Genomic DNA, 14,350 nt, shown 5'->3' with positions numbered 1-14,350 from the left:
CAGGACAGCCAGGACTGTTACACAGACAAACTCTGTCTCAAAAAATAAGGGGGAAAAAATAGCTCAGAGGGTGAAAGCACTTTCCAAGCAAGTCTTACAACGCAGAGCTTGATCCTGGGAACCACATAAAGGGGGATGGAGAATGGGCCTCTGAAAATCCTCCTCTAATCTACACATGCACACACAAATAGATAGCATTTTAAAAACTAAACTGCAAGTCCCAACTCTGAAGCTTCTAGAGTATACAAACTTAAACTCTAAACTTCAGTTAGATCATCTTTCAAATGCGGTAAGAGATATTAATTCACTATTTGAATCATTTCCAATATCAAAAGTAAGTTCTTAAACTACCATAGTAATAAGTGATCCTAGCAAGAATCATCTAAGGGGGGGCTGGAGAGATGGCTCAGAGGTTAAGAGCATTGCCTGCTCTTCCAAAGGTCCTGAGTTCAAATCCCAGCAACCACATGGTGGCTCACAACCATCTGTAATGGGGTCTGGTGCCCTCTTCTGGCCTACAGGCACACACACAGACAGAATATTGTATACATAATAAATAAATAAATAAATAAATATTTAAAAAAAAAAAGAATCATCTAAGGGTTTTAAAAACTTTGGAGGTAACTTTGAAGAACAGTATATCCAACGTCAGACTGCAACACCACATATTTGTTATTCGCCAATGGGAAAAGGTAACTTTTCGGTGGTCAACACTAAGTAAGTGTCGCTGATAAAGAAAAACAAGAACAAGTACTGTGTACTTCTAGTGTGATATAATGCGAATGGCTTAACTCGAATTGATATAAGGAAACAATGAGATGAGTCTAAATAAATCAAAGCAATGCCAACTCTTCCTGGTTATTGTGACATTTAAAAACATGCTCAAGGGGGTAAGAAATGGGAAACTGTCTAAATCTAAAGACTTAAATGGCAGCCAAAGGGAACAAGTGATACTTGACTGAGTCACAAACGCTTTTAAAATGTTATTATCTAAAAACGGAATTAAAAATACAGAGGCTAGTAGACACGTGAATTGTAAATCTGCACATTATATTTAAGTAGCCCATCATGGCTAAAGTTTTGCATGGTATATGAAGAATGGAATTGCTTTTAGAGTAGATAAGGTGAAGGATTTGGGTGTTAAAATGCTGGAATTAACCCTCCTAAAGGTGATACAAATTTATGAATTCAGAGAGAAAATGAAATGTGAACAAATATTAACAGCTGGTGACTCCAAGAATATGGAGGTTTCTGAGCTTGGCAGATGCCTTTAACCCCAGTACTCTCCAGGCAGAGGCAAATAGGTTTCTGAGTTCCTGGTAGTCTGCAGACTTGAGTTCCAGACCAGACAGAGTTATACAGCAAAACATTTTCAAAACAGAATACGCAGATTGCAATTCTAATATGCTTGCCCTAAAACAGTGAATAAGGTTTTTAAATTCATTTTGTGACAATTAAACAAGATACCAGAAAAGCATTTAACATAGGAATGATCCTACTGTAACTGTTGTGTTTTGACACTGGAATCACTAAAGTTAACTGAGTCAAAGGCGGTGAACAGGTCTATAAAAGGGAACTGTGCTAAAAACCAGTGCGCGCGTGTGTCTATCATCCATTAGGGCAAGGGCAGTAACACTTGCCTTTAAAATGTTTATAAAGTAAGCTAGTAAATTACGTGGCACGCAGCGTCGTTGGCACCGACAACAGCTACATTAAAATGGAGCTGACACTGGAGGAAGGGTGCACTGACGTGTCTAGAGCCACCTAAACAGAAGGGCATCGGAAACCTGCCAGGCCAGGTCAAGACGTGGCGATGTCAGGGTGGCCAGGGCAAGGCAGAAAAAGCGAGGTGAGCTTGAGGCCACAGAGCCAATGGGGCGACACCGACTGAAACCACGCATACCATCCAGGGGCTCCGGCCTTGGCCTGGAGGGACGGGGACAGAAAAACATGGGACATTTCCGAGCACACGGAGCCCACGCTCTCGTCTTCCTCCCACAGCTCCTACACAACCTCGGCCACCTGGGCAGGTGCCACCCGGCTGCACGCTGACCCCGTTTCCCAGGGACACCTCCCCTGGGCGCGCTCCCACACGCACGGCTTCGGCGTGAAACGTCGTTTGGGTCCTAACTCCTCGACCTGCCCACCCGCGGGGGACGCACACACGGGGAGGTCACACGCCTCCCTCCCGGCCCTGCAAACGCCCGGGCCGCGCGCCGCACGGCTGCCACGCCGGGCCTCACCCTCAGGTTCCCCTTGGTCCGCTGCTTGTTCTTCCCGCCCATGGTGGCGGTGGCGGTGGCGGCCGCGCTCTCGGGCTGCGGAGCCGAGGTGGGCACCGCCGGACCACAACTTCCGGTCCCCCGTGCCGGAAGGGGACTCATTGTAGCAACCTGCGCCCGCCCACCCGGACCTATGGCTTTCCACTTCCGCTCCCGCCTCTCCGTCAGGACTCTGACCATCCGCTGCCTGAAACGTCACAGGGAAAGGCCGCCTGCGTGAGTGGCGTCAATGGTGACCAATAAGAAAGCGGGATTGGGCCCGCAGCGCCAAATCCTGCCCTGGGTAATTGCAGCGAAGCGATTCCTTTCCTACCTCGTGTGTGGGAATTTGACTTCAGCTATATAGTGTTACGTAAGATAGCAGTAGAATGGTATGGTAGCAACTGTGCTAAAAAGTGCTAGAAGTAAAGAAAGCGATGCGATCATCGACATGAGAAACAGATTCTGAGCTTGATAGAATTCAATAGAAAGTATTGGAGACCTATTAAGTATTCTTGAAAAAAAAAATCAAAACAATCTAGCGGAGCTAAAGTAATAATTTACAGAGTACAGGGGAGTATATAAAACGACATTGGCGCAGCCAAAGAATTCAGAACGTAAGAAATCCTACAAGAAAAATGGCGAGCGTGGAGGAGGAAAAAAAATAACATTTAATAAGTCCTAAGACAGATCATGCAAATACAATGTGTGGCTCTTGTTTGAAACAAATTATATGCCAAATAGAGAAATATGAACCTAGATTAAAATTTTTCCGTTTTAAAGAATTGCTTTATTTTAAATTGTGTGAATATGAGTGCGTGCGAGCAATACCCATGGCCAGAAGATGGTATAGTATTGCTTGCCCTGGAGCTTAAGTTACAGGCCTTTGTGAGCCTCCTGACATGGATGCTGGGAATTCAACTTGAGTCCTCTGCAGCAGTGGTCCTTAAACCTTAAAACAACCAAGAGTGTTACACAGAGAAACACTATCTAAATAATAATAATAATAATACATACATACATACATACATACATACGCTGTAAAAACACAAATAAATATGAGAGTACTGTGCACTTTCAGGAGAGGGTTCAAACCATCAAAGAGACTGATCAGCAACAGCACTGGAGTGGGGACTGAAATTTTTGTATTTCTTTTTTATTTTCTTTTTCTTTTATTTTATTTGGTTTCTCAAGACAGGGTTTCTCTGTGTAACACCCTTGGTTATTTTAAGGTTTTTAAGCCCTGGAACTCATATTGTAGACCAGGCTGTCCTTGAATTCATGGAGATCCAACTGCCTCTACCTCTGGAATGCTGGGATTAAAGGCATGTGCCAGCACACCCACCCGGCCAATGTTAACATAAAATCAGCAGGATTAGGGCAAGCAAGATGGCTCAGCAGGTAAAGGTGATTTCCTCCAAACTGGATGATCTGAGTTTGATCCCCAGGACCTATATGATAAAAATCAAGAACTGACTTCCACATGCGTTATGAAACACACACATGAGAGAGAAGGGGTGGGGTAGAGACAGAAAGAATAAGTAAATGTAAATGTCCCCAAACCAAAACTATGTGCTAGGCATGGTGACACACACCTCTAGTTTCAGCACTTGCGAGGCAGAAGCAGGTAGTTCTTCAGTTCAAGGCCAGCCTGGTCTATACTATGGGGCCCAGGACAGCCTAGCCACACATAATGGGGCACAGGCCATGTGAGGTCCAGGGCCACCTGGCCACACATGGGGCCCAGGCTGCACGGCTGCCATGACAGGCAGCATGGGGTTCCAGGAAAAGTCATAAACTGACACAACCCAGGGAGGGCCAGCATCCAAAGGGAAGTACCTGACAGTCCAACCATTAGATAAGATTAGATAAGATCACCAGGCTACCTTGTTGCAAGGAACAGTTTGTTCCTTCCGGCAGCCCAGAACTGAAATAACCACACAGAAACTGTATTAATTAAACCACTGCCTGGCCCATTAGCTCTAGCTTCTTATTAACTAACTCTTACATATTAATTTAACCCATCTCCATTAATCTGTGTATCACGATGTGGCAGTGGCTTACTCTCAAAATTTTGGCATATCTGTCTCTGGCAGTGGTTCCATGGCCTCTCTCTCTCCACCTCCCTTCTCCCAGCATTCAGTCCAGTTTTCCCCACCTACCTAAGTTCTGCGCTATCAACAGGCCAAGGCAGTTTCTTTGTTCATTAACTAGTAAGAGCAACACATAGACAGAAGGACCTCCCACACCAGTACCTGAGCCTCTACTATAATCACAAGATCCCAACTGGGCTTGGCACTCTCTGCTCTACTGCTTCAGCAGACAGATGGAGAGTCTAAACTCGAGCTTGAATAAAGGCTCTTTGCTTGGCCGGGCAGTGGTGGCGCACGCCTTTAATCCCAGCACTCAGGAGGCAGAGGCAGGCGAATCTCTGTGAGTTCGAGGCCAGCCTGGTCTACAAGAGCTAGTTCCAGGACAGGCTCCAAAGCTACAGAGAAACCCTGTCTCAAAAAACTAAAAAAAAAAGAAAAAAGAAAAAAAGAAAAAGGCTCTTTGCTTTTACTTATGAGTGCGGACTCCATGGTGGTTTGGGGGACCCTGCAATCTGGATGTAACATATACATCATTCCCAGGACAGTCAGAAATACACAGTGAGACTTTGTGTCAAAAAAAATAAACAAATACAAATTAATTAATTAAAAGCAAACTGAATTGATGCTATTAAAACAAATGTATAAACATCTAAATTGTAGTAAAGAAAATTTTATATATATATATATAATCATCATATACACTGAAAGTCAAATTAGTAACAGCAGAGTTGGAGGGGGTAGAGTAACTCACTGGGTAGCATGCTTTCCTAGTATGCTTGAAGCGTGAGTTTGATTCCCAGCATTGAGTAGCAGGTGCTGGCACACCCCTCCAATATCAGCACTAAAGACATCCAGTTGGAATATGTTATGCCCCGATCATGAGGTCCCCCCAAACCACCAGAGTCTGCACTTGTATGTAAAAGCAAAGAGCTTTTATTCAAGCTTAAGCTTGGATGCAGAAGTTGAGAGCAGGGAGTGCCAAGACCAGTCTGGGAAGGATTTTTAACATAATAGATGGGGGGGGGGGGCGTTCTAGGATTCAGGTCCCTGATTGGCTGATATTTGCCTAGGGATGTAGGCAAAAGCACAATGAGTCCTGGACTCAGGGACTTCTGGTGGTCTTATCTAAAATGGTTGGAACGTCAGGTACTTTCCTTTAAATGCTGACCCTCTCTGGGTTGTGTCAGCTTATGGCTTTTCCTGGAACCCGGTGCTGCCTGCCATGGCAGCTGTGTGGACTGGGCCCCACAAGTGGCCAGGCTGCCCTGGGCCCCACAGAAATTCAAGGTCAATTTAGCGTACTTAGTGAGTTCAAGGGCAGTCTGGGCTGCAGGAAAATCTGTCTCAAAAAATAAAAGAAAAAGCCGGGCGATGGTGGCGCACGCCTTTAATCCCAGCACTCGGGAGGCAGAGGCAGGTGAATCTCTGTGAGTTCGAGACCAGCCTGGTCTACAAGAGCTAGCTCCAGGACAGGCTCCAAAGCCACAGAGAAACCCTGTCTCGAAAAACCAAAAAAAAAAAAAAAAAAAGAAAGAAAAGAAAAAACAACATCAGATCACATAGGCAGGAGACCTGCCCTGTACCTCCACCCACACTCCCTCTCTTCCTGAGAACAGGGGAACAGGCCCTTCCAGAAGGCATAGCTGGGAAAGCGAGAACTGTCACGTCCTTTACTAACTGGGTTCATTGTTTTTGTAGATTATCCAGAAATGTCCTTGAGACTTTTTATCTCAGCCAGAAATACAAGAACACGTAGTGTCTCTTAGTCCAGTTAAGGGGCAGGAGCCAACCTTGGGTCCATTGACTCCTAACTCAACACTTGCCCCCTCCCTCCTCCCTCTGTAATGGACCTGAGAAAGGATAGCGCTGTTCTCCCTAAGGAAGCCTGAAACCGCACGCCTCTCTCTGGAGCCCACTCTTCCCTCTCATACTCTTAAAACCTAACATATTAGGATTTTCTAGTATTATGCAGGAAAAATAATAGCAACCACTGGTGATAATATGGTACAAAGGTAAAATTTAAAGCATTTTGATATTCCATTTATCAACTTTTTTATGATAGGGCACAAAGATGAGGGCATTTCATACAGTGTACCGTAACAGGATGTGTGTACTTCATCTGCTTGAGACAAGTTCTTGCTCCATAACCCAGGATGGCTTCAAATTTTCTATTCTCGTGCCTCAGCCTTCCAAGAGCTGGAATTATAGGCTACCAAACTCACAGATTTTCAAATTTACTAATTTTCAAAAAAGAAAAATGGTTTGGGAACAGGATCTCCCCATGTAGCCATGACTAACCTGGAACTCAATAGAAAGATCCGTCTGCCTCTGCTTCTGGAGTGCTGGAATTAAAGGCATAAACCAAATCACCTGGGTCAAAGAACTGGTTTACTTAGGAGGTCAGAAAATCTGAATTTCTCTCGCCTACTTAAGAAGTATCTAAACTTGACAGGTCTTAGAAAGGCGACTATGTAAGGAGTTACTACACTGCTTTCATGTTACAGCTGAGATATGCTCACTTGTCTACCTTATTTAATACAGTGTTCAAGACTGGGAAAATTTTAGTAGTTCTGTGAAAAGTAATCTATTGTCTGTGCTCTATCCACCACTCTCCATAACACACACATACATACACACAACCTGAGTCCTTTCAGTGGCCTCTAGGGATGTCAGAATTTATCTAGTTTTGCTAGTTGATGGAGTCAGAGCTCTCAAAACACACACCGTTGTTGTGGTTTGAATAGGCATGGCCCCCATACACGCACGTGTTTGAAAGCATGGCCCATAGGGAGTGGCACTATTAGGAGGTGTGGCCTTGTTAGAGAATGTGTATCACTGTGGGCTATACTCAAGCTATACCCAGTGTGGCCCAGTGTGGCAGTCTTTCCTGCTGCCTGCCAATCAAGATGTAGAACTCTCAGTTCTCCAGAACCATGCCTGCCTCCAAGCTGCCATGTCCTGTCATCATGATGATGAACTAAACCTCTGAAACCGTAAGCAAGTCCCAGTTAAATGTTTTTTCTTTATAACAGTTGCCATGGTCATGGTTTCTCTTCGCAGCAACAGAAACCCTAACTTAGACATTTGGTCTGGCAGTATGGTAACAGCAGAGGAGTAACTGATATTTCCAGGGCAAGTAATAAACCTACCCAAAAGTGGGCAGCAGGGAGGAACCTGAGGAGGTGCAGGAGACATAAACATGGGCACTGTGCTTAACAATTCTTGTTTTGATTTGTTTTTGGAGACAGGGTTTCTCTGGGTAGCTTTGGAGCCTGTCCTGGCACTCACACTGTAGATCAGGCTGGCCTCGAACTCAAGAGATCCACCTGCTTCTGCCTCCCAGGTGCTGGGATTACAGGTGAGCACCACCATCATCCAGCCAGATTCTTGTAAAGATACAGCATGAGAGGGACCTTTGCAGTGCCCCGTAATAGGTTGGGCCCAAACCACAGCGGGTGACAGAATACACCATGTAGACATAGTTTGAGTGTGGAGTTTTATTAAAAGGGAGGGAAAAGAGGATGACAGAAAGAGATAGACAAAGAGAGGGAGAGAGAGAGAGAAAGGGGAGTGGGAGAGAGTGGGGGGAGGAGAGAAGTAGAAATCTACCTCTTCAGAAGAATGGCGGGGAAGAGAAAGATTGAGAGTGGACGGAACTTGTCTCTTTTTGTTCATTCATTTTGTTTTTGAGACGGGGTTTCTCTGTGTGTCTCTGACTGTTCTGGAACTCACTCTGTAGACCAGGCTGGCCTTGAACTCATAGAGATCTGCCTGCCTATGCTTCCCTGAGTGCTGGGATTGAAGAGGTGCACCAACACTACCCGGTTTCAGAGTTTGTCTCTTAAAGGGGCCTTTATACCTGCTTACAGTCAGAACTGCTTGCCATAAGCAGAGGGGAGACCGTGCCAGGTTTCCAAGGTGGTCCAGGATACTAACATTTCTCATCTCTGTTTACCCTTCTTCATACTAACCTATTCACATGATCTTGCTCTTTGAATTCTACACTGCATTATAACTACTATATTTTATCTACTAATTCAGTGGATATATATATATTGCTTGTAATATAAACTATTCATTACAGGGTGATAATCAACTCTAATACAAACAAAACAGGGTGGTTATGAACTCAAATAAAATAAAATTACAGAAAGTCATTTCCATAATGAAAAAAATTGAACTCTAATCTGCAAAAACTAAATTCTACAACTTTACAATCTGAACTCTCAAGGACTTTTGGAAAGCTTGAGCTCAAACTGGGTGAAGTGTCACACACGGACCTTTAATCCCAGCACTTGGAGAGGCAGACGCAGATGGATCTCTGTGAGTTCCAGGCCAGACTAGTCTACAGAACTAGTTCACGGACAGCTAGCGCTATTACACAGAGAAACCCTGTCTCGAAAAAAAAAAAAAAAAAGTTATGTGAGCCCTGCTCATTGCTCAGTCTTCAGTCATGAGGCAAGGACAAACAGGGGCCAAGTCTAAGTACACAGAATTAGAAATGACCAATAGCCACAGCTGAGGAAAATCTTTACTGTTTGTATATTATTTCAAAGCCGTGGTGTTGCAAAAAAGTGACAGGTTAACTTTTGGCTGCTGATAACAAACACAGAGACTTTAAAACTTCATTTTATTTGAAAAGTCTGACAATCACCAAGGATTAGTGTTGGGTCCACACAGGACAAGAAGGACGGGCATTTCTGCAGTTGTCTCAGACATCCTTCCCTTCTCCTGCCATCACTTCATGGCAGAAAGAGATGCAAATTCATCCCCAGAATCCTGCCACTATAACCTACAGCCAGATACAGTTGCAACAGAGCCCGGGAGCAGACAGCGTTCTCAGGTTCCTCAGTAAAGGCAGAAGCATCCTGGAAATGCAAGCTGAACCACCAAAATTACTTTCACAGATAATTTATTGTGCAAAAGTTCCTGTGAATAACTTTGTTTTTGTTTTGTTATGTTTTGTTTTAAGACAGAACTTAAGTAGCCCAAGCTGGCTTTGAACTCCTGATCCTCTTTCCTCTATTTTCCAAGCGCTGGGATTACAACCGCGTGCAATCATGTCCAGCTCACATCAAAAGGTTTCTACCAGGTTGGATAGATGGCTCAGTGGTTAAAAGTATGCATTGCTCTTGTAGAGGACCCAAGTTTGGTCCTCAGTACCCACGATGGGCAATTCACAACCTCCTGTAATTCCAGCTCCGGGGATCCGATGCCCTGAGTGTATGTATATGTGCGTGTTTATGCGTGCACCATTGAGGAGGACAGAGGCCATCAGACAAGCTGATGTTATGAGTTCTAAGTGATTATGAGCTGCCTGCCGTGGGTGCTGGGAACTGAACTTAGGTTCTCAGCCATAACAGTATGTGCTCTTAACCTCTGGGCCATTTCTCCAGCCTTCTCTGTTAGAAATGGAAATTTTATAATTTGAAACTCAGTTCTTCTTTCAGTCACAGCATATTTTAACCGATGCATTGCAACTATATTACAGTTTGTCTTATGCTCCCATGCCTATAACATTGTGGAATGGAACATTAAAATTCAAGAAAGAACGGGAAGAAACAACCAAAGGAGGGACAGTGACCCCCACCCTCCACCCACTGAGTCACTGTCCTTCCACTCCAAAGAACATCTGGAAAACATCCCCACAACCCCTGGCATTTAGGAACTGATACAGCTGACCAAAGTCCATGTGGTTTCCTCTGGCTCCGTGGACACTGAAGGCCTTTTCTTCAAAAGTGGAAAATCTCCGTTGTTTTGCCATTCCATCCTTCGTACCATCAAATGGCATGTCTTCTCGGTGGCGAATTAAAATTCTCTTCCAGTTCAGTTTTCTGAGTCTGAAAAACAGGTTTTCAAAGTAGGAAATTTCAAAATAGATTTTTCTACAGCACTGAGAACAGAATTTATAAAATACACTTCTCAGCGCTGGCGGCGGTGGCGTATGTATTTCACCCCATAGAATTTATAAAATACACTTCTCAGCGCTGGGGGTGGTGGCGCATGTATTTCACCCCATAGAATTTATAAAATACACTTCTCAGCGCTGGGGGTGGTGGCACATGTATTTCACCCCAGCACTTGGGAGGCAGAATGCAGATCTCTGTGAATTGAAAACCTGGTCTACATACTGTGTTTCACACTAGCCAAGGGATATAGTGAGACCCTGTCTAAAAAAACAAAACAAGCAAATTATAACAAAGGAACAAAGAACAACTGACCAGTCCATGTTCCTGTAAATAAGGAGGTGATCTCTTGGGGGCTTATTTTCATCAAATGGTTCTGGTTATGACCCCATCTAAACACTCATTGACTGTCATCATTATGATCTTCCATTAGAATTTGATTTTTAATATTTAATTACTTATTGTGTAGGAGGGTTCTGTGACTCTCAGTATGTAGCCAAAGGTGGCAGTAAACTCTGGGTCCTCTCACTTCTACTTCCATGCCTGGTGTACATGGTGCAAGGGACTGAACCGTGCGAATGCACCTCCATGCCTGGTGTACATGGTGCAAAGGACTGAACCGTGCGAATGCACCTCCATGCCTGGTGTACATGGTGCAAAGGACTGAACCGTGCGAATGCACCTCCATGCCTGGTGTACATGGTGCAAAGGACTGAACCGTGCGAATGCACCTCCATGCCTGGTGTACATGGTGCAAAGGACTGAATCGTGCGAATGCACCTCCATGCCTGGTGTAAACGGTGAGAAGGACTGAACCCACAGCCTTGTGCATGCCAGGCAAGCACTCTGCCAACTGAGCTGCAAACTCAGCCACTGTCACACCTTTTTTAGAAGAGTACAAATGGTTGACACTTAAACTGCTTAAGGAACTTCTCAGAAACTTAACAGAGGAATAAGACAAGTGGCTATCCTAATCCTCAAAAAGAATTCCCGTTTGATAGGTTGAAAGGTTATCATATGAGAGAACATATTCATGGACGCTGATAGGTCCTAGATGGCATCGGGGGAGGGGTTAATTTATTCAGCATGTATTTACAGAGTGTGCATTGTGCTAGGTGAGGAGGGTAATATACATGTGTCGTTATCTATGACTTCTGCCTTACAATCCACTTGAGACTCAATCCCCATGAAGATAAACTCCCTGGGACATACTTATTTCTACAACTCGAGTACCGTCTTTCAGATTGTAAGGAATAACGTGATATCTAATATAGGTGAAGGCACACCTTGACCAGAATTCTTCGCAAGCACTCTGTGGGCCTTCTACACACACCACACCGGGTTTCCCAGGCATGCTGAAGCCAGACAGGGCCAGTTCCTTTGCCCACTCTAGGATGTTTTTTCTTTTGCATTTGTTGTAGATGTGATGGCTGTAGATCCAGAGCCTCGTGAGAGTGAGATCCATAGGCTGGGCTGGGCTTTCCTTGGCAGGGGAGGGAGAGGCATCTCTGTTGACATAGTCAGAGGCATGCTCTCTAACCCAGTCTGTGGCATTCAGTACACAGACCTCTCCGAGACAGTTTTTCTGCAGGTATGCCATCAGGTCTGTGTTCAGCTGAGTCTGCTGGGATCTACTCAGTGATACTGATCTGATGCAAGACACGGCGGGGGGGGGGGGGGGGAGATGATAAGTCAATTTTCTTAGAAAACAAAACAAGCACAAGAATTGCTTTTGTTTTCACATTAATTTTGACCTGCACAGTTTCTGCAACATACCTGACAGTGATTTCGGGCAAAACTGTAGGGTATTTAAAGGGAAGAAAGCAAGACAGAGAAAACATCACCTGAGAAGAGAAGGGAGAAAAATGCTATAAGCATTGTTTTAGGTCTTGACATGCTCCAACTCTTTCCAAAACGGAACAGAATTACCCTTGCTTCCTCAGACAAGTCCAGGTGCATATTGATTGTAAAGTATACTTGTGATGATCTGTCCCCCATTGTCCTCTTCTCGACACAGTCTTTCAGCTCTGCTAACGCCAGCTGGTCGTTCACTGTGAGCTCATTCTCACCTGGGAACATACTGGCCAGGAGGTCTAACTCGGAGAGCTGGGCCTCTGCCTGTTCTAGCTCAACCATGCTGAGACATCTGCAAGCTCCTAAGGAGTTACGGAAAGAGAAAGGATTTATGCACACTCTTAGGAAAATTCAATAGGGCCCATGGGCATTTCCTTTAAAAAATACTTAATCCCTTCATAAAATAAAAAAAAAAAATTAGCCAAAGTCTTTCCTCTTCCATGTATTCTATTCTACTATGAAATTCTACTTCCATATGTTGTATTTTAGTCTACTGTCATGTACATGCTAAAGAGAAAAACTATGAGGCAGTGCCAGACACAGCTTAGAAGTTAGTAGTTAGGAGTGCTCCTGCTGCCCCAGGGTTTGCTCCCTAGTAACCATGTTGCACAGCTCACAATGGCTTGTAACTCCAGTTCCTGGGACTCCTATGCCCTCCTTGAGTACCTGCAGACATGTGGCATCTGTGACACAAACGCATACAATTTCTTTTTTTTAAATTAAGTAAGAGACAATCCATTGAAATTCACAAAAATCTATGCAGTAAATTTCTGGTTACAACAATGGCCATTCTCATAGAAGAAAACAAACTATGTAGTCAAAAAGCCAAAAGATACAGCCAGAGGAGTGACTGTGACCAGTCACACTGGAATCGGGATGAAATGAATAAGAGAGTAGTATTTTGAAAACTCCCGGTTGTGAGTTTCTCCGCCTATGCAATAAGCCAAATTCAGGCAAATTAATCATTAAAAAGTTTAATAAACAGACATTTCTGGCTCAAGACTTAAGTGATTGCTGTGAAAAGGTAAATGAAAATGTGAATTTCTTCAATGGGGACGCTTCCATTTTGAGAAAGGGTCTCCCAGGCTAGCCTAGAATTCAGAGGAGACCCGCCTCCTTTGCCTCCCAACTGCGGGTCCTTGCTGGGCGATTTAAGGAGGTCGACCAAAGCGCGGGTCCCAACGCGTTAACACAGCTGTCACGCACGCAGACACAGCGACAACTGATTGGGCAGCCGCAGATTGTGGGCGGGGCCAGGAAACACCGAGGTCCGTTCTGGCCAATGGGCGGAAGTGCTGCTTCCTCGGCCGCCCGTTCGAGCCCCTCCCCCCCAAACCCGTGGGGAGATGCTTAGTTCCGCTTAGCAGGAGCACCCGATGCCACACTCACCCACAGTCGAGACTGCAGCACCGCCGACACCCCGTGGCTGAAGGCACCCACAGCTCAGGTCTCTCCCGCAGAGAGACTAAAGAGAACGGTGCGACCTTTGAACCCTTCCTCAGGGAAGCCAGGACAGCTCTGCGGGCAGGCGCCTGCGCGTGAAGACGCAAGTCCCGGAAGCAGGAAGTGTTTTGCTTCTTGCTTAGTTTGATGTCTGGGACAGCAAAGGGATACTTTGACCCTCCAGATGCTTCATGGTCCGGGTTTTTATTCTTAACACTTTTCCATCCCGGACTCATTGTCTTAGGGCGCTGGGGCTGTGGCAGTGCTCCTGGAGCAACAAGGGACGTCGGCCAGCAAGCACCAGAACAAATCTTGATCAGAGACAGCCAGGATTCTTGCTAATGCCTGAGAGTCTAGAACAGAAACATTCAGTAGCGTACATAGGGTAGGCTGTATTGTCATCCTCTTTTCTTTACGTGACCCGTCCTGCTTCAACGATATTTTCTCAGAAGCTAAGCAAATTTTACAGATGCCAAGGTTGCAGGTTTCTACTTAGAACTTGTGCCTTTAGCAAACAGTTTGGTGTGTACTACGGGGATATCCGTGGTGGTCACTTCTCAAGAGAGGTCTGCTTTTCCAGAAAAGGGGGAAATTCCAGGCTTACAAAAGCTTTTAGTAGTTGAATTTCCACTACGTTAAAAGCAAAACTCGGACGTAGTCTGTTTTCTTACTTTTACTTTTAAGAACTCTTTTCTAAGTAAGCGTTGGAAAACAGTTCGTGGTCTCTAAGAAACAGAGACCACCGTTCCAACTGACATTCCCAGGCAAGGCAAACTTTACTCTTTCGCACTCT

At 44.9% G+C, this 14,350-nt stretch overlaps 2 protein-coding genes across 2 annotated transcripts in view; both read right to left on the bottom strand.

The window, feature by feature from the left end:
• The window catches only part of Ltn1 (listerin E3 ubiquitin protein ligase 1), a 65,354-nt gene extending 62,988 nt beyond the window's left edge, over positions 1 to 2,366 (bottom strand). The window contains exon 1 of the mRNA XM_057766130.1: positions 2,244 to 2,366. Within this exon, the coding sequence (XP_057622113.1) occupies positions 2,244 to 2,285 (42 nt within the window). The 5' untranslated portion in view covers positions 2,286 to 2,366. The remainder of the gene's footprint in view (positions 1 to 2,243) is intronic.
• A 6,636-nt stretch (positions 2,367 to 9,002) lies between these two features.
• Rwdd2b (RWD domain containing 2B) lies at positions 9,003 to 13,620 on the bottom strand. The gene is made up of 5 exons (XM_057765221.1): positions 13,504 to 13,620; positions 12,190 to 12,416; positions 12,037 to 12,104; positions 11,547 to 11,909; positions 9,003 to 10,194 (listed from the first exon to the last, which is right to left on the bottom strand). Exons 2-5 carry the CDS (start codon positions 12,394 to 12,396, stop codon positions 9,960 to 9,962), a joined length of 873 nt encoding a protein of 290 aa, XP_057621204.1. The 5' UTR covers positions 12,397 to 12,416; positions 13,504 to 13,620; the 3' UTR covers positions 9,003 to 9,959.
• Between the last annotated feature and the right edge of the window lie 730 nt (positions 13,621 to 14,350).

The sequence above is a fragment of the Chionomys nivalis genome, chromosome 3 (genome assembly GCF_950005125.1).
Source record: "Chionomys nivalis chromosome 3, mChiNiv1.1, whole genome shotgun sequence".
NCBI classification, from domain to species: Eukaryota; Metazoa; Chordata; class Mammalia; order Rodentia; family Cricetidae; genus Chionomys; species Chionomys nivalis.
The sequence above is the reverse complement of the archived record's forward strand: the minus strand, read 5'-3'. Positions and strand labels throughout refer to the sequence as shown.

What these genes read in the sequence shown, in the direction of transcription:
- Rwdd2b (XM_057765221.1), bottom strand. Translation starts at nt 12,396, where the DNA reads ATGGTTGAGCTAGAACAGGCAGAGGCCCAGCTCTCCGAGTTAGACCTC. An exon ending in ACTTGTCTGAGGAAGCAAGG is followed by an intron (nt 12,105 to 12,189) that starts GTAATTCTGTTC and finishes TTCTCTTCTCAG; the next exon opens with GTGATGTTTTCTCTGTCTTG. An exon ending in TTGCCCGAAATCACTGTCAG is followed by an intron (nt 11,910 to 12,036) that starts GTATGTTGCAGA and finishes GTCTTGCATCAG; the next exon opens with ATCAGTATCACTGAGTAGAT.